The sequence below is a fragment of the Schistocerca americana genome, chromosome 6 (genome assembly GCF_021461395.2).
Source record: "Schistocerca americana isolate TAMUIC-IGC-003095 chromosome 6, iqSchAmer2.1, whole genome shotgun sequence".
Taxonomy (NCBI): domain Eukaryota; kingdom Metazoa; phylum Arthropoda; class Insecta; order Orthoptera; family Acrididae; genus Schistocerca; species Schistocerca americana.
In genome coordinates, this window is record NC_060124.1 from 612,211,574 (window position 1) to 612,231,794 (window position 20,221).

At 41.9% G+C, this 20,221-nt stretch overlaps 1 protein-coding gene across 1 annotated transcript in view; it reads right to left on the reverse strand.

The window, feature by feature from the left end:
* LOC124619389 (insulin-degrading enzyme) overlaps positions 1-20,221 on the reverse strand; it is a 189,879-nt gene that overhangs the window by 113,902 nt on the left and 55,756 nt on the right. The window contains 2 exon segments of the mRNA XM_047145736.1: positions 5,291-5,491; positions 5,590-5,792. Of these exon segments, the coding sequence (XP_047001692.1) occupies positions 5,291-5,491; positions 5,590-5,792 (404 nt within the window).

Below are 20,221 nucleotides of genomic sequence, written 5' to 3' on the forward strand. Positions count from 1 at the left end.
ATCCTTTCTTCCCGTTACCCACCAGGCCTCAACCTCCGCTAATTTCAAGTTGCCGCTGCTCATACCTCACCCGTCATTCAATAACATCTTTGCCTCTTTACTTCCGCATCGACTGACATCTCTACCCAAACTCTTTGCCTTTACGTATGTCTGCTTGTGTCTGTGCGGATGGATGTGTGTGTGTGTGTGTGTGTGTGTGTGTGTGTGTGTGTGTGTGTGTGTGTGTGTGTGTGTGTGGGCGCACGCGCGCGAGAGAGAGAGAGTGTGTGCCTGTCCCTTTTTCCCCCCAGGGTGAGTCTTTCCACTCCCGGGATTGGGGTGGCTCCTTGCCCTCTCCCTTGGGGCCCGCATCCTTTAATCTTTCCCTCTCATTCCCTCTTTCCTGGTGGGCAGCTGTGGGTTGCAGGGGCTTGAAGTTTGTGTGTGTGTTTGTGTTTGTTGTTGTTTCTGTCGGAGTGCCAACGCTTTCGTTTGGTAAGTTGTAGAATCTTTGTTTTTAGATATATTTTTCCCACGTGGAATGTTTCCCCTCTATTTTTATACAGATTCTGTAACTTGCCATACAGGGGCGTTGGTGGAGGCGGTAACAAGCACAAATGCGCACACGGGTGTCGGGCTTTCGCGCCCCACGGTCGCTTCGTTGGGGGGGGGGATTTGGATTTTGGGGGAGAGGGTGGGAAGTGTTTCGGTCCCGGGAGTGGGGGGACTTGCCTTGACCTTTACCTGTGATGTACAGGCTGTCTTTGGTGGTTCGACATGGTTGACCTTGGCTGTTGTTTGGGGCAATCAGGCAGATTACGGTGGCCTTGAAGCTTTTCCAGATGCTAATATTTTGGCATGGAAGACTTGGAGTATTGCTGAGACTACAAGACTGTTGGCTAAACATCCTTATGGTACTCTTGTTCCCATTATGCCATTTGTATTGCCTACTAGAAGAAAGACGAAATTAAATGCTGACGAGTACCTCATTTTGTGGGCCACAGTCGGCAATGGCAATTGTAAAATCAAGATCAACGTTGACTGTATGCTTTATTATATACAATAAAGTGTGTTCTGTCCTTTCCTTATCTCTTATCCTTATCGCCCTCCTTTTTTTATTTCAAAAAATATATTCACTTTTTGTTTTGGTGGCAGTGCCGCTCTTGGTTGCTCGCTAGGCGGGTGACCTTGAAGGGGACTTCGCCGCTGGCGAGGCTGCTGGGCGACGCGGGCCCGCCCTCCCCTCACATATCCTGTGTGTGTGTGCGAGTGAATACCTGTCCCTTTTTCCCCCCAAGGTAAGTCTTTCCGCTCCCGGGATTGGGATGACTCCTTACCCTCTCCCATAAAACCCACAGCCTTTTGTCTTTCCCTCTTTCCTGATGAAGCAACTGTGGGTTGCGAAAGCTTGAAATGTGTGTGTGTGTGTGTGTGTGTGTGTGTGTGTGTGTGTGTGTGTTTGTGTTTGTTATTGTTCCTATCAACTGCCACAATTTCTATCAGACTGACAAATATTAAATAGTTGCAAAACCCATCAACTGTTCAGCAAAACAGACATTGGACAGCGGCGTCCAGAGATATCTGGTTGTTATACAACACCATGAGAACTATTTTCTACAAGGTGAACATTATCAGGAAGACAAAAAAATTGTGCATTTTGTCTGTGACATGGTTCCTGGAGATTTTGACATCATCAGACACTTAGTTATGTTCTTGTTTCACCATAGGACACAGCAGATCATCAGGCGGGAGATAATATTGGTAACAGTTTGCTGGGATCGATAAGACTAACAACTGAGAGAGGTTGCGGTTAGCTTGTTCCAAAATTTGTACAGTTCAGGAAATTTGGTAGAGCTCCTAACTGTGAGCTTCTGCACGTTAGAATTTGATTAATTAAGCTGTGAATACAGTTACATAGTTTAGGGAGGTCACCTATTTGAGTGAGCAGCTGGTGCAGTAAGCTGTGTATTTGTGAGGCTGGATAATTCCAGTAGAAGGAAGTTTATACGGACTTTAGGGGTCCTACAGTTCTGTGAACGGGTGCTAACGAATCTGCTGGCCAACTCTGAAGTGACAGAGTTAATGCTTATTTGGTGGTTGTGGGTTGGAGGATTACTGTGTCTTCCAAGTGGAGCCTCAATGTAATTTAGATTTTGTTTGGCAGTCACTAATGATTCATACATTGAGAATTGTGTCTTATTTTGCTACTGCACACAGCATGTTACATGAAGTTATTGTGTAATTTGTAATCTAAGAATGAACTAAAACAAATATAAAAAATTAACACTTTTTAGCGAGTGTTACCCTTTAAGATATTTCAAACATAAAAGTGTCAGTAAAATTTTAATGGCATAAATGGCTGGTCTTCTGCATCTAAAATTTTTCTAAGTAGCTGGTCTCAGTGTTAAGTTTTGCACAAGAGTCTAATGCTCTGTGATTTAAGAAATTCATCACACATTCTCAAATGTAACACAATTCATCTTTCGTAAAAGGAAATTTACTTTGAAAGTAATGCTTTTCAAAGCACGATTTGCAATATTTTCCTGCAACCTGTTAGAAATGTAAACAGTTGTGATGTCATGCTCTTTGAAACAAGGCCCATGAGAAAGGTGCCTCGAAAGCAGTTTGTTGTTACAAACTACTGCATAGTCTTTGACACATTTTGCTGTCAGCAGGCTTGTTTGAGTACACTGTGTTTTGTTGGTGTAAATGGCACATTTTCTTTGCAACTGAAGTTTTACGTTGGTTTTTACTTCCTTGTTCATTTTTATGGCTGTAGTATTATTCTGCAATAGTGGGATAAAGTAAAATTCTTTGTTAGAGTATCAGTTCTTACCAGTGAAAACTACAAAAATTTAACTGAAACAATCAAAATTCCCAAGTTTTTCTATAGTTTCTCCCTGATGAAAAAATTCCCAGGTTTTTCCTGGATTTCTCGGTTGTCCCAGGGCATATATATCCTGTTGCTGTATGAAAAATTTCAGGTTAGGTTTTGACAAGTTGGACTGGACCACTCCTTTGGAATAATTGATATTGCAAGAACAACTCATTAGAGCACTGGAAGACCTGAGTTGAAACAAGGCCTCTGGAGTAGAAGAAATTCCCTCAGCGTTAGTGAGATTCTTTGGAGAATGGTCATGACAAAACTAGACCTCTCTAGTGTGCAATTTGTATGAGACAGGCAAAATACCATCCAATATGAAGAAGAATGTAAAAATTCCAATTCCAAAAAATGCAGGTGCCTTTTTTCCTAAATCATGGGTCAAAATACTGACATGAAGGAAGTGATTTCCAACTAAGTAAAGTCTAGCACACAACCTTTAATGTGCTCAATCCACAGATAGTCTGTGGGAAAACCCATTCACGCCAAGCCAATTGAAAAGGGGGCCCCACACACATAGAAGTGCCTCGACTCCAGCAGCAACATGAGCTCAACAGCATCAGCATTGGTGCACAGACTGATGACTGCCGCTTGAGTGCCACTGGTGCACTTACCCCACCAATTTGGTGGCAGAGCCAGGCCTGGACCTTGTAGGCTCATTATCAACAGCAGGAGGGAAACTTTCATGTCTAGAGTGTACCATTATGTTTAAGTGAAAGATGGACGATGAAACAGTTTAGAAGAGAAGTCTTTGAAATTTGGTCCTACAGAACAATGCTGAAGAACAGATGGGTAGACTGAATAACTGATGAGGAGGCACTAAATCGAAGTGGAGGAAAAAAATAAAAAAAACAAAAATAAAAAAAAAAATTATGGCACAATATGACTAAAGGCAGGAATCAATGGACAGGACACCACCCTGAAAACTTAGCAACTGATTATAGTGTCACGTGCCTGCTCCATACCTCTATTTGGCAAGTAGCGAATTATTCCCATACACATATAGAGTGTCCAGCAAAGGAGTCCCTGATTTCAAATTAAAATTAAATACCTTGAAAACTAAGATTGATAGATGAGTGCAACAAAAGGTATGTTTATAGTGAGAGCTACAACAATTTTATATAGAAGTTTTAAAATAGTTCAAAAAGCTGCTAACAGATAGCTCTGTACATTATATACTGATTTTAGTTTTTGAGATATTTAACTTGTGTGCATTGATGAGAAGTTGAACTGGAAGAAACACACTGATGATCTGCTGAAACAGTTAGGTTCAGCTACTTATGCTATTAGGGTTACTACACATTTTGATGATAAAAATATCAGTAAATTAGCCTACTATGCCTATTTTCATTCACTGCTTTCATATGACATCATATTTTGGGGCAAGAAAGAGGTGAATTAAGCTGCAACAAAAATCTTTGGTCATTTGCCAAATAGTATTAAAAGTCTGACAGATAGCCAACCAACATTTAAAAGCAAATTAAAAGAATTTCTGAATGACAACTCCTTCTATTCAATAGTTTAATTTTTAGATATGAAGAGGTAACTGTAAAATTATTATTAATTAATTAATTATTTTGTGTAAAGAAAATTTATATTAAAGTGACTCATTTCACATCATTACGAAATGCACTCATGATCTATGGAACAAGTATTTATATATATCTGTGTGTGTGTGTGTGTGTGTGTGTGTGTGTGTGTGTGTGGCAGATTTCACATCATTACGAAGTGTCGTATTCATGATCTATGGAACAAGTATATATATATATATATATATATATATATATATATATATATATATATATATATATATATGTGTGTGTGTGTGTGTTTACTTCAGGATTCCTTCGCTAGGCACACTGCATTATCTCAGTGTTAAGATGAATATAGCATTCAGTTGAAAGTTCTTTTTAAACCCTGTGAATGCTATTTGAGAGCATGACAATGACAAGTAGTGCATCACTAGCATAAATAGTACGGACTGGATCTGAAATGGGTAATTATCAGCCAAAACTCATCATAAAAACCAATTATTGTGAGCAGGAGTGTGTATAAATTTGATACAGATGGTAATTAGAGCAATAATTTGCAACACAGAGTTTACAATCACTACATATTTATTTATTTAACGAAATAGTGGCTGATACTGATTAACTGCCATTATTTGCTTTATCCTAAATATACAAATACAGTAATATTACGTTCATAAAGAATGAAGTGTACTTCCATGTTGTATATTATGACTAATGGAGTGCCAACAGCTTCTTACCAAATTGATGTGTCAAACAGTTTTCTATACGACAAGAACATAAAGGTTGTTACTCGTGCAATCTAAACTTGATAATACGTACCAACACTTTAGAAAGCAGTACAAAATTATCATCAGAAAACATTTGATACTTGAAATAACAAAATGATATTTAAACAAACCTGGAAGACTAGTTCAACAATGCTATCCACATATTCAATGCCTTCTTCTGTCAGATCTACATTAATTACAAAGAAGCCAAACCCACGGGAACCAGTCCGATAGCCACCTATCAGACTATTGCACCAGCCTTTGGCTTTCAAATGGGAGAGAAGGCTACCAGGTCCTTCGTGTCCTATCAGGTGACTCAAATAATGTCCTGGCTGCAAGATAATGTGTCAGTTAATTCCTTGTTCCAAAACATAACATCGGAATAGAAGCTTAAAATATACAAGTACATGCAGCTGAAACGAAGGCTTACCCCAGATCTGTAATATTGATGAAGGTCTGGCACTGGGAAAGTAATGTTCAGATTTCTAATATCTTTAACAGGAACTATGTAACCTCTCATCTGCACTTGTTTATTTCCAAAAGGATGTTCAGGCCACTGGGGTGCAACAACACTCTTATTCTTAACATTTGAAAACAGTTCACACGTCATTTTTTCCAGTTCGTCCAAATTCTCTAAATACCAAAACATAAGAAAATTTCAACAATCAAAGAAAAACATGTGTACTTCATAAGATTGTAATATAAAGTGATGACATGGGCAAAACATACCTAATTTAAGCCTAATGATTTACTGGAGAGCTTCTCAACAACAATTAAACAAATGCACTTTTAACTCAAACACCATAATGCACAATGCAAAATATTGGAGGTGCATAATTCAGTACATTCCCACATTACATAGATATTAATTCTTGGAGTACTTCCATAAAGAGTACCAGATTCAGTATCGATTGAACCTTCATACACAAATGTAGGGGGTTACTTTATAAGCAATGTGAAATTGACAAAAATTTTTAAAATATTACTACAGAGCTTAAACACAGTATTATTGATAGAGATTATGTTGTGTATTGTCTGTGATTGTAACTTCTACATTAGAGATTATTAATAAAGTTGTAGTTCCAAAACAGATTGGACAGCAATGGAAAAATAAAAAGTTTGTGACTGCAAACCTTAAATGCAATTACTAACACCATAATGTCATATAATCAACTGAACTTTTAGTGCAAGTTTAAATTTGTGTACCAACCTCTCTCAAACATTTAACAATTGTATCATATTTATTTATATAAAACCTAAATGTAGGGGCCCTTTTTCCTCACAGGAGCATTACAAGAAAAAGTGTCATATTCAGTATGCTTTGAAAAGAAATGTTACAGACGGATAAGCATTAAAATGAATAACAACAGTAGGAAGCTGGGAATTTGATAGTACTAGGAGATCTGAATGTTATCAAAGTGCTGGGAATAGTGGAGAATATGTACTTCGCAAAAGAATGAGAGGGGGGAGGGGCTTTAAGAGCTCTGCCACGAGTTTCAACTGATTGCAGTTCCACAAATTATGAGAGAAGAAAGTATATTTGGAAAAGGCTCAGAGACAAAGGGTGATACTGATCAGACTATATCGCGTTTAAATAAAGCTTTAGAAATCAAATATTGGTCTGCAAAACTGTATGCAGGTGTGGATAAAGATTACAACCATAGCCTTGCAGTGATGAATAATACAATGAAAATCCAGAAGAGAAAGAAAAGGAGTATATGATAAAATTGAATAATGAAAGTTTAAAACACAATGAGATGAAGTGGAAATGACCAATGGCCTCAGTAAAAACATCAAGAGTGTTAAAGTGGAACATGATGAAGACCAGACAAGTAATCACAGATATATGAAGGCACAAGGAAAAGTCATGGACAACTGAAGAAATATTTGAGCTTATTGGGGGAGGGGACAGGGGGGGGGGGGGGGAACAGTGCGGTTTAGACTGTTTATCAATGAAATTAGCATAAAGTGCAAACAGGCTAAAACAAAATGGAAGAGGTAAACTGTTATAACGTCAAGTTGAACACACACATTTCGAAACGACACAACACATATATGTCACTGAGCAAGTTGACGAAGCAAGACATGTGAACACGGTAACATTCGAATGAGCACTGAGTCCAAGTCTAGCGGCCGCTGGCTGGCTGGCCGCCTAGGTGGCGCGGCTGCTGCATGGCTGGCAGACAGCGCCACATGTAGGGGACGCGCATAATCGTGCGGCGGCACTTTGAATGATCGGCGAGTCACAACACTTTTCCCCCCTTTTGAAATGTTTGCACTGGTCTTGATGGAGGTAGCCTGTAGATTGCTAACGTCCATAGGCGTTGTTTGACTGGCCGTAAAGTCTCGAGGAGGAGGCTTCCCGTACGGACGGAAGCGTCCCCGATGATAACGGGTCGAGACGACAGGAGACATAGGGGTCGAATCTGCTAGGGTCCCGTGCACCAATCTGCCCATTGCGGCAAGTCCAGTTGATATAACAGGAGGCATGGGCGACGTGTCGGCATCCGTAGGAGAAGGAGGCGAGTAGATTGGCTCCGACAGATGATGGTCATCCGGTTCCTGCATGTGCATATCTCCTGGTGGCGTCAGTTCTTGTGCTGGCACCGATATGATGGTGAGAGGATTGCGTTGTGACTAATGAGAGATGCCAAGATCCCGAGCGTCAGGTAGAGCCGAAAGTGATGTAGTGGCATTCGGAACAGATGTTGCCAGCACACGAGGCCGAAGCTGGTCTGAATGACACACTGCAACACCCGTGTCCGTCTGGATTTCATACAGGCATTGGCCACGGTGTCTTAAGATGCGGCCCGGACTCAATTTTGGCCGTCTGCCATATCCCCATACCCAGACAAGGTCGTCGGCGGTGAACCGGCCAAACGAAGGCACCCGCGGCCGTGAGGTGGAAGGCCGCAGAAGATGAAGTAGCGTGCAGGGCTGTCGGCCATGTAAGAGCTCAGCCGGGTTGTGGTCGCCCATGGGGGTGAAATGGTAAGAAGCCAGAAGCTGGAGAAGTGCATCAGCAGCAGCAGAAGAAGTCAGGAGTTTCTGCATCTGAGCCTTAAATGTGCGGACCAGTCGTTCAGCCTCACCGTTTGATTGTGGATGGAACGGAGGGGCCGTGACATGCATAATGTCGTGACGAGCACAAAAATCCGCAAATTCGGAAGAGGCAAATTGCGGACCATTATCAGTAACAAGAGTAGAGGGAAGGCCTTCCAAAGAAAAAAATTCGGGCGAGAGCACTTGTGGTTGCCGCGATGGTAGGCGACGTGCAATGGACAATGAAAGGAAAGTTAGAATAGGCGTCAATTATGAGGAGCCAATAAGTACCTAAAAAAAGGTCCCGTGAAGTCAGCATGAATGCGCTCCCAGGGGGTCTCACGCGAAGGCCATGGTGACAAAGATGACTTTGGGGCGGCAGCCTCTGACGCACAAGGGCCGCAGGCAGCGACCATGTGTACTATTTCAGAGTCGATGCCAGGCCAGTACACATGACGGCGCGCCAGAGATTTTGTGCGAGAGACACCCAGTGCCCTTGGTGAAGGAGGCGCAAGATCGAAGCACGCAGGTACCACCACACGTGGCGAAGCATTGTCGGTGGCAGTGAGGCGGTAGCGCAAAGTGTAGTAGTTCCGCAACGGGTCAGAAGTCTTAGCGAATGGACAATCTGGCTAACCCTTCTGAATACAGCGTAAAACCCGGGAGAGGGTAGGATCAGAACCCGTATCAGCCGCCAGCCGGTCCCTGGTGATGGGGAATCCGTCCACAACCTGCTGCTCGGCAACATCCAGGTGGAAATACAAAAGTCCGTCTCTATCGAATGCAAGATCAGGACCCATGGAAAGGCGAGACAATGCATCAGCATTCGGATCTCAGCATTCACATGTGGGGCCACTGGACGGAAATGAATCTCATAATTGAAATGAGACAAGTAAAGAGCCCAACACTGGAGGCGGTGTGCAGCCTTGTCGGGAAGTGACGATGATGGATGAAACAAGGAAACAAGTGGTTTGTGATCCATAACAAGATGAAATTTGGATCCATAGAGAAAAACACTAAACTTATGAAGAGCATTAATGGCCAAAGCTTCTTTTTCAATTTGAGAATACTTTTGTTGGGCATCTGTGAGTGTTTTGGAGGCATAAGCAGTGGGTTGTTCAGAGCCGTCAGAAAAACGGTGCGCAAGGCATCCGTGGCAAGAACAAGATGCTGGCCAGGTCGATAAGTAGCCAGGAACGGGGCCTGTTTCAGCATCGTCTTCAATTTCTGGAAAGCCGCATCGCATGACGTGGACCAGTGAAAACGCACATTTTTATGCAACAGGCGATGCAACGGCTGAGCCACTGACGCAGCAGACGGTAAAAACTTGTGATAGTATGCTATTTTCCCCAAGAAGGCCTGCAGTTCCTTAACAGATGTAGGGCGAGGAAGGGCATCGAGCGCAGCGACAGTTTGCTGAAGCGGACAAATACCATCCCAAGAGAGTTGAAACCCCAAGTACGTGATAGATGCCGGAAAAAATTGTGATTTCTGAAGATTACACTTAAGACCGGCAGTCTGTAAGACATGAAAACGTGTGCGGAGGTTCTGAAGATGTTCTTCAGTGGTGGAGCCAGTGACAACAATGTCATCCATGTAATTTATACACCCAGGGACAGGGAGCAATAATTGTTCCAAGAATCTCTGAAAGAGAGCAAGGGCACTGGCAACCCCTAATGGCAATCATTGGTATTGATAGAGGCCAAAAGGCGTGTTAAGGACTAGAAACTGCCGGGAAGCAGTGTCAAGAGGAAGTTGATGATAAGCTTCTGACAGGTCAATTTTAGAAAAATACTGGCGTCCCGCAAGTTTATTGAACAATTCGTCAGGTCGGAGTATAGGGTAAGTGTTGATGAGGCATTGAGCATTTACAGTGCCTTTAAAATCGCCATAGAGACAAATATCACCATTGGGCTTAGCAACAACAACGACAGGAGAGGACCACTCACTGGAAGTGACAGGAAGCAAGACCCCTGCAGTTGTCAGACGATCCAGCTCCCATTTTACCCGATCATGAAGGGCCACAGGAATGGGCCGAGCCCGAAAAAACTTAGGCCGAGCAGTGGGTTTGAGCGTGATATGAGCTTCAAAGTCGTTTGCACGGCCTAACCCAGGAGAAAAAAGGGACGAAAATGTCGTCGACAACGAATCCAATTGAGCATAAGGAATAGCATCAGAGACGATATTGACAGAGTCATCTATGGAGAACCCAAAAACGCGAAAGACATCGAAACCAAAAAGATTTTCTGCATTACTCTGGTCGACCACAAATATGGGAACAGTGCGAACGAGAGATTTGTAATATACCTCAGCATTAAATTGTCCCAAGAGAGAAATCTTCTGTTTATTATACGTCCGTAATTGCCGAGTGACAGGTGATAGGAGTGGAGAACCCAACTGAAGATACGCCTGAGAATTAATGATAGTGGCAGCAGAACCAGTATCCACCTGCATGCGAACATCTCGACCAAGTATTTGGACAGTGAGGAATAACTTCCGTGAAAGGGAAGAAGTACTATTGACAGACAACACGGAATCAGAATCAGCGTCATGTTCATGAACATCATGTATGCGGTCGGATTTGCAAACATGACCTCCTTTTTGCAATTGTGACGCACAGCCCAATGTTGGGGACAATCCTCGCATGAATGTTTCGTAAAACACCGTGGACATGAAGGAAGTTGCCGGGGGTTTTATGCATTTTCTTAGAGGGCTGTTTACAGTTAGGCCAAGGCTGCGCGTGGGAGCGTACTGCAGCCACGTTGGCCGGCGGGGACGCACCTCACGCGTCGTCAACAGCGCACAGAGGTTGTATTTCCCCGACGTCACCCCACGCCTCTATTTGCGCCCCGGCAGCGTGAGAAATTTCAAAAATCTAGAGTCGGATTTGCCAACTGAAGGGCACGTTGCCGAACTTCTTTGTCGGGCGCTGACCGGATAATAGCATCCCGTACCATGGAATCGGCATAGGATTCTTTGTGAACATCAGTAACAAATTGACACTTTTGACTGAGGCCATGAAGTTCAGCAGCCCAAGCACGATAGGATTCATGCGGCTGTTTTTGACAACGATAAAAGGCAAAACGAGAGGCTACCACATGCATTTGCTTTTGAAAATAGACAGACAGAAGTGAGCACATTTCAGCAAAGGACAAAGACGCAGGATCTTTCAAAGGAGCCAATTGCGATAACAACTGATACATTTGAGGTGAAATCCAGGAAAGGAACAGAGACTTACACGTATGTTCGTCCGTGACATGAAATGCCAAGAAGTGCTGTTGAAGACTTTTCATAATCAGACCAGTCTTCCACCGTCTCGTCGTAAGGAGTAAAAGGAGATATAGACAATGACTAGAAACGCACCGCATTTGACGCCGCGACGAAATCGGGAATCGCCGATGTTAAAAGTGTTTGCTGTTCAATGAGATCTTGCAATAGTTGCTCGACAGTAGCCATGGAAACCTGTGGGTCAACGATGAAAAGGAAAAATCCACTACCTCGTCGCCAATTGTTATAACAGTCAAGTTGAACACATATATTTCGAAACGACGCAACACATATGTCACTGAGCAAGTTGACAAAGCAAGACATGTGAACACAGTAACATACAAATGAACACTGAGTCCAAGCCTAGAGGCCGCTGGCTGGCTGGCCACTTAGGTGGCGCGGCTGCTGCATGGCTGGCACACAGCGCCGCATATAGAGGATGCGCGTAATTGTGCGGCAGCACTTTGAATGATCGGCAAGTCACAACAGAAACGTGTGAAGTTATTGAGATATGTAAGAGTGTAGGAAAAGTCAACAACTGATACACACAAATTAAAAAAAAGAACTATGGAAAGTTTCTGTAATCTGCAGATGGAAAACCACTATAAATGATGATGAAAGTGCAGACTAAAGCCAAAAATAAATCAAAGGTCAGTATGTTGGTGAGGAACTGGCAGTGGTGACACAGGGATTCCAGAGGAGTGGTGTGTGTGTGTCTACATCATCTTACCAACAAATGATACATGCAAATGAAAATTACAAAATAAACTGTAACAGGTAAAAATGGAAATACTGTGCAGGACAGTTATTTCATTAGTGTGTGACAAGCCATGCTGAGCGAGATCGTGTCTTCAAGATGGGACGACAAAAGCAGCTACATTAAGAAAGAAAATGCCTGCTCAGGTGTGAAAACAGAAGTTCTGGGCATAGCCAACCTACTATGAAGAGGCACAGAATTCATAAGATAGTATATAGGTAATTTTGACAATGAAAGTTATGCTGAGCAACAAATGAATGCAATTTTTTTTTTTTTTTTTTTTTTTTTTTTTTTTTTTTTTTTTTTTTTTTTTTTTTTTTTTTTTGGTAGAGAACCCTCGGCCAAACTTTTTTCATTAATGGAAGTTCTCAATGTGGTTAGTTTGATGATATATGCAGGTAAGTCACTGTCCTAACCCATCCAGCCCCCTCCCTGTTCCCACTCCAGCACTACACAGCCGTCATTTCACCGCCACACCCAGTATTAATTTCTTTTTATTTCTCTCCTTTCCGCTACTTACCCCCTCCCCACCTTGTCTCCTGCCCACCATCTAAACTGCAACACTTCACTGTCTGCCATTCCCACCATACTATCCTTACCCCTCCCCGCCCCAGCCTCCTCCTTACCCTCACCCAGACACCACTCCCATCATGCACTGGTGCTGCTGTTCGCAGTGTGGTTTCAGCTTTCTAAGACTGCAGACGTACGCAAGTTGTGTTTACGTGTGTGTGTGTGTGTGTGTGTGTGTGTGTGTGTGTGTGTGGGTGGGTGGGCGCGCGCGCGCCTGTATTTGTGTGTCTACTGCTGACATAGGCCTTAATGGGTGAAAGCTTTAAATGTGTGAATCTTTTTGTTGTGCCAATCGCAACTCAGCATCTCCGCTATATGGTGAGTAGCAACTTCCCTTCTCTGGTATTGTAAGAAGAATATGTGGTTTACTTATACGTATGGACTTCTTAAGTTATTGAAAAGAAGTTGGAATTGTGGTATGGAGACTCTCAACTGCAGCACACTCACAGTTATAAAACAAGTCCAGGAATAGCCTTTTAACAGGTCATGGTCAGGAACATAAAAAGGACAGTTACATCAATAATATTCCATAACATCACTGCTAAAACACACACACACACACACACACACACACACACACATATACACACACACACATTCCCCTAAGCGTAATGGAGGAGGAGGAAGTTGATATGGAAGAAATACACTACTGGCCATTAAAATTGCTACACCACGAAGATGACGTGCTACAGACGCTAAATTTAACCGACAGGAAGACGATGCTTTGAAATGCAAATGATTAGCTTTTCAGAGCATTCACACAAGATTGGCACCGGTGGCGACACCTACTACGTGCTGACATGAGGAAACTTTCCAACTGATTTCTCATACACAAACAGCAGTTGACCGGCGTTGCCGGGTGAAACGTTGTTGCGATGCTTCTTGTAAGGAGGAGAAATGCGTACCATCACATTTCCGACTTTGATAAAGGTCGGATTGTAGCCTATCGCGATTGCGGTTTATTGTATCGTGACATTGCTGCTCGCATTGGTAGAGATCCAATGATTGTTAGCAGAATATGGAATAGGTGGGTTCAGGAGAGTAATACGGAGTGCCGTGCTAGACCCCAATGGCCTCGTATCACTAGCAGTCGAGATGACAGGCATCTTATCCACATGGCTGTAACAGATCGTGCAGCTATGTCTCGATCCCTGAGTCAACAGATGGGGACGTTTGCAAGACGACAACCATCTGCAGGAACAGTTTGACGACGTTTGCAGCAGCATGGACTATCAGCTCGGAGGTCCATGGCGGCGGTTACCCTCGATGCTGCATCACAGACAGGAGCGCCTGCGATGGTTTACTCTATGACGAACCTGGGTGCACGAATGGCAAAATGTCATTTTTTCGAATGAATCCAGGTTCTGTTTACAGCATCACGATGGCCGCATCCGTGTTTGGCGACATCGCGGTGAACGCACATTGGAAGCGTGTATTCGTCGTTGCCATACTGGCGTATCACCTGGCCTGATGTTATGGGGTGCCATTGGTTACACATCTCGGTCACCTTTTGTTCGCATTGACGGCACTTTGAACAGTGGACGTTACATTTCAGATGTGTTAAGACCCGTGGCTCTACCCTTCATTCGATCCATGCGAAACCCTACATTTCAGCAGGATAATGCACGACCGCATGTTGCAGATCCTGTACGGGCCTTTCTGGATACAGAAAATGTTCGACTGCTGCCCTGCCCAGCACATTCTCCAGATCTCCCACCAATTGAAAACGTCTGGTCAATGGTGGTTGAGCAACTTACTTGTCACAGTACGCCAGTCACTACTCTTGATGAACTGTGGTATAGTGTTGAAGCTGCATGGGCAGCTGCACCTGTACACTCCATCCAAGCTCTGTTTGTCTCAATGCCCAGGCGTATCAAGGCCGTTATTACAGCCAGAGGTGGTTGTTCTAGATACTGACTTCTCAGGATCTATGCACCCACATTGCGTGAAAATGTAATCACATGTCAGTTCTAGTATAATACATTTGTCCAATGAATACCCGTTTGTCATCTGCATTTCTTCTTGGTGTTGCAATTTTAATGGCCAGTAGTGTAGGTGACGGAGTAATGCATTCCGAGTTTGACTGAACACTACACAATCTAAGCTCAAACTAGTCACCTGATGTCGGTGACATATCTTCGGAGTTTTTATAATCTGTACAAAGTGCAGGCGACAGGATGTATTTTGAATGAGTATCAAAATGCATGAAGTGGATGACCTACTGTCAGATTTCTCGAAAAGCATTACCATCGATTTATAAAAGAAGTTACATGCTGATAATGGTAAAATTATTGGGTGAGTAGTCTCACAAGTCATGCTTGTGAACTACCGATCACAATAATATATAAAACAGAAAAAAAATTTAAAATATTCTGGTCAAAAATCAATTTGGTTATAGGCTGGGAAAAGGTGCCAGAAAACCAAACATAACATTGTTAATAGCAAATATCAGGATACCTTACTGGCATCTGCAGACCTACAGCGAGCTTTTGCCAATGTCACGTCAATCAACATGCTCACAATTTCTAGAAGATTGGGGTGAAAGTACGCAGGCAGGTAAATGAGCTGCAAGATCCAAGCGGGAGCAACAAAAGATGAAGATCAGGGAAAACAAGCTCTGTTACGATATGTGTACAGTAGGGTTGGCATTTAGGGTCATTACTGCTCAACTCGTACATCAGAAGTGGTAAAGGACGTGGAAGCGAACTTTGGATGGGGAAGAGATACTGACACTAAGATTTACTAATGACACAACACGGCTCTTTCCTTCTAGCTGGAAAGTAGGAAGACTTGTATATAACCTGTTGGATGGAATGGGCAACACACTTAGCACATACACAATGCTACTTAAGGATAAACAAATGAAAGTGCAAAGGTGATAAGGAGTAGGAGAAAGATGAACAATAACTTCCCCAACATCAAATCCATAACGATACAGTACTGGAATGAGTGAGAGAACTCTTCTATCCAGAAAGCAATATTATACAGGATGAAGGAAGTGAGGGAGATATCTGAAGTAGGATGGCAGAGGTGTCAAAAGCCTTCTTCAATGAAAGAGCCCTACTAGTATCAGATACACTGATATGATACTAAGGAACAAATTGCGGAGGGAATCTGTCTGGAACACAGCATTGTTTGGGAGTGAGCTTCAAACCTTCAAAATTCCAGCTAACAAAAAACTGGAAACATTTTCAACATGGTGGCCAAAAACAATCTTAAAAGTTAAATGGGCTGGTAAGACACAAAAGGAAGCAATACCGACAAGAGTAAGTGAGGTATGGGCGCATTATCGGGAAGGAGATCTACTGCAGTACGACATCCGGGAACAGGTAATGTAGCATTGGGGGACATAGCGAAGGAAAAAAACAACAGGAGCAGACCAAGGCCAGTACGTGCAAAACTGACCACATGAGACGACTGGTGCAGTCGTTGTGTACAGGCGATGGGATTAGTACAAAAAAGAAAGAGGTGACTGGGCGACAGGCTGGAAAAGGGCTGCAGCTGAACAACTGAGCACCTTAACCACTACTAAGTCCTTTATTTTTCTCTTTTATTAACTGAACTGTATTATGTATCCTAATATTATACTGAAGTTTTGTTTTTGTTCCTTCTGGACTCTTATATGGGAGATATGGGCATCCTCAAGATGGAAAAAGAGAGATGACAACATGAAAACTTATACTCAAAGTCATTAAATTCTATGTGTAAGCCACAGATGGCTGTAATATTCCATCCAAATCTGATACCAACATAACCACATTTATTCAGACAAAAATAAATCTTTAATTAATGTACATGAATCTTGAATTAATGCAACAAACTGTTTTACTAAAAAATGGGAGGGGGAGAAATAAATTGTAAAATTCCTGTATAGGAAAAAGAGGTACATATTGCATCAAGAAAGCAATTTGTGTCTTTGATCACTGTTCCACACTTTTTTTTACCCTCCACATAATAGTGACCGGTTGTTGCAAATTTTACTTAAGTAAGAAAATGTAACATACTCTTCACTTTTGTTCTGAAAAGTAATCCAACTGTAGCTGAGGACCATTTTCACTATACTCAGCAACTACAAAAATGAGTTACATACGTATTTGTGTACTTCTAAAAAACACAGATTTGCCTGTTTAATCTTGCACACAAAACTGGAATTTTTCTATACTTGACATTTACAAAGACAAGTTTCACCACATGTGAACATCAGCTGCTTGTATAATTATGCTATGAGACCAAGACGTTGCTGTGTTTGAGTATATTTTTATTGCACTAGGCCTATTTCAGTGAGACTGACATCGTCAGGTTACATCAGGTGGTGTGAAAGTTTATTTCATGATGACAGTACTTGGTAAACTTCAGAAATAAGTGCTCCAGCTACTGTTTAACACCTACTACAGAACAAAGACAGCAATATTGTAACAACTGATGTAACCTGACGATGGAAATCTCGCCGATATAGGCCTATTGTAATAAAAATATACTCGAACACAGCAGCGTGTCGGTCTCACAGTACAGAATACAATGTCCTTATACAACACACAGGACACATTGGTCCCAGATGAGTACAAAAAAATCAGCTGCTTGTGGTAGACATTTATCATTAGTTTTAAAGTAGCTACTTCCCAATCAGGGATCACAGTTACTTGCTTCCTGATAAGAGTATTTGACACCATTCAAAAGGAATTTTGTATTTGACATTTCCCTTCATTTACGCATGGTAACATTGTATGCTGTAAAAATCAATGTGGTTAAATCTTAACTTTTCATATCTTCTCATTTCATGTTTTTTGTGTGTGACAAATGCAACAACAGCCAAAATTTGGACACTGCCTATGTGGAAGTGTGACAGGGTTTCGCTAGCCAGCTCATAAAAAATGCATCTGACACTACATGTCTTTTTGTCTTCAATAGCGTTTTGGCAGTTTCTATAAACAGTGCATTAGTGGGGAATGATTTCATTTCCAAAGATGAGGCAATTCACATAGTAATGAACAATACTTATCTCCTATGAAATGTATTTAGGTGTGTTGTCACACTCAATCATCCAGTCATTGTACACAGGGTGAAAAGCAACCCTATAATGTCTCTAAAGTTATCATCAATTCTGCTTCTCAGCACACACTGGCAACTGTTCTTAATGTATTCATACTGCGTTCCATAATGTGAAGTAAGTATTCAGTATGACAGCTCCATATTAATTTGCTGTCAAAGTAAACTCAAAGAACGTAAGACAAGACTACAGGAAAACTGAAAAAGCAAATCCGGGTTCTTGTTTGCAAATAATTTCTTTTTTTTCTGAATAAATATCATAACTACAAACTGGCATTCTACGGATCGGAGCATGGGATGTCAGATCCCTTAATCGCACAGATAGGTTAGAAAATTTAAAAAGGGAAATGGATAGGTTACAGTTAGATATAGTGGGAATTAGTGAATTCCCTGGCAGGAGGAACAACACTTCTGGTCAGGTGAATACAGGGTTATAAATACAAAATCAAATAGGGGTAATGCAGGAGTAGGTTTAAACATGAATTAAAAAAATAGGAATGCGGGTAAGCTACTACAAATAGCATAGTGAACGCATTATTGTGGCAAAGATAGATACGAAGCCCAAGCCTACCACAATAGTACAAGTTTATATGCCGACTAGCTCCGCAGATGACAACGAGATTGATGAAATGTATGATGAGATAAAAGAAATTATTCAGATAGTGAAGGGTGACGAAAATTTAATAGTCATGGGTGACTGGAATTAGGTAGTAGGAAAAAGGAGAGAAGGAGAGAAGGAAACGTAGTAGGTGAATATGGATTGGGGCTAAGAAATGAAAGAGGAAGCCGCCTGTTGGAATTTTGCACAGAGCATAACTTAATCATAGTTAACACTTGGTTCAAGAATCATAAAAGAAGGTTGTATACATGGAAGAATCCCGGAGATACTAAAACGTATTGGATAGATTACATAATGGTAAGACAGAGATTTAGGAACCAGATTTTAAATTTAAGACATTTCCAGGGGCAGATGTAGACTCTGATCACAATCTATTGGTTATGAACTGTAGATTAAAACTGAAGACACTGCAAAAAGGTGGGAATGTAAGGATATGGGACCTGGATAAACTGACTAAACCAGAGGTTGTACAGAGTTTCAGGGAGAGCACAAGGGAACAACTGACAGGAATGGGGGAAAGAAATACAGTAGAAGAAGAATGGGTAGCTTTGAGGGATGAAGTAGTGAAGGCAGCAGAGGATCAAGTAGGTAAAAAGACGAGGGCTAGTAGAAATCCGTGGGTAACAGAAGAAATATTGAATTTAATTGATGAAAGGAGAAAATATAACAATGCAGTAAATGAAGCAGGCAAAAATGAATACAAACGTCTCAAAAATGAGATCGACAGGAAATGCAAAATGGCTAAGCAGTGACGGCTAGAGGACAAATGTAAGGATGTAGAGGGTTATCTCAGTAGGAGTAAGAAAGGTACTGCCCACTGGAAAATTAAAGAGACCTTTGGAGGAAGGAGAACCACTTGCATGAATATCAAGAGCTCAGATGGAAACCTAGTTCTAAACACAGAAGGGAAAGCAGAAAGGTGGAAGGATTATATAGAGGGTCTATACAAGGGTGATATGCTTGAGGACAAAATTATGGAAATGGAAGAGGACGTAGATGAAGATGAAATGTGAGATACGATACTGCGTGAAGAGTTTGACAGAGCACTGAAAGATCTAAGTCGAAACAAGGCCCCAGGAGTAGACAAGATTCCATTAGAACTACTGAAAGCCTTGGGAGAGCCAGTCCTGACAAAACTCTACCATCTGGTGAGCAAGATGTATGAGACAGCCGAAATACCTTCAGACTTCAAGAAGAACATAATAATTCCAATCCCAAAAAAAGCAGGTGTTGACAGATGTGAAAATTACCGAACTATCAGTTTAATAAGTCACGGCTGCAAAATACTAACGCGAATTCTTTACAGACGAATGGAAAAACTAGTAGAAGCCGCCGTCGGGGAAGATCAGTTTGGACTCCGTAGAAAGGTTGGAACATGTGAGGCAATACTGACCCTACAACTTATCTTAGAAGCTAGATTAAGGAAAGGCAAACCTACGTTTCTAGCATTTGTAGACTTAGAGAAAGCGCTTGACAATGTTAACTAGAATACTCTCTTTCAAATTCTGAAGATAGCAGGAGTAAAATAAAGGGAGCGAAAGGCTATTTACAATTTGTACAGAAAGCAGATGGCAGTCATAAGAGTCGAGGGGTCTGAAAGGGAAGCAGTGGTTAGGAAGGGAGTGAGACAGGGTTGTAGCCTCTCCCCGAACAACAACAACAACAACAACAACAACAACAACAACTACTACTACTACTACTATTACAAACTTTCGTAGTGAAAGAATAAGCTCATTTTCAAACTCCGATATGGAAAGTGTT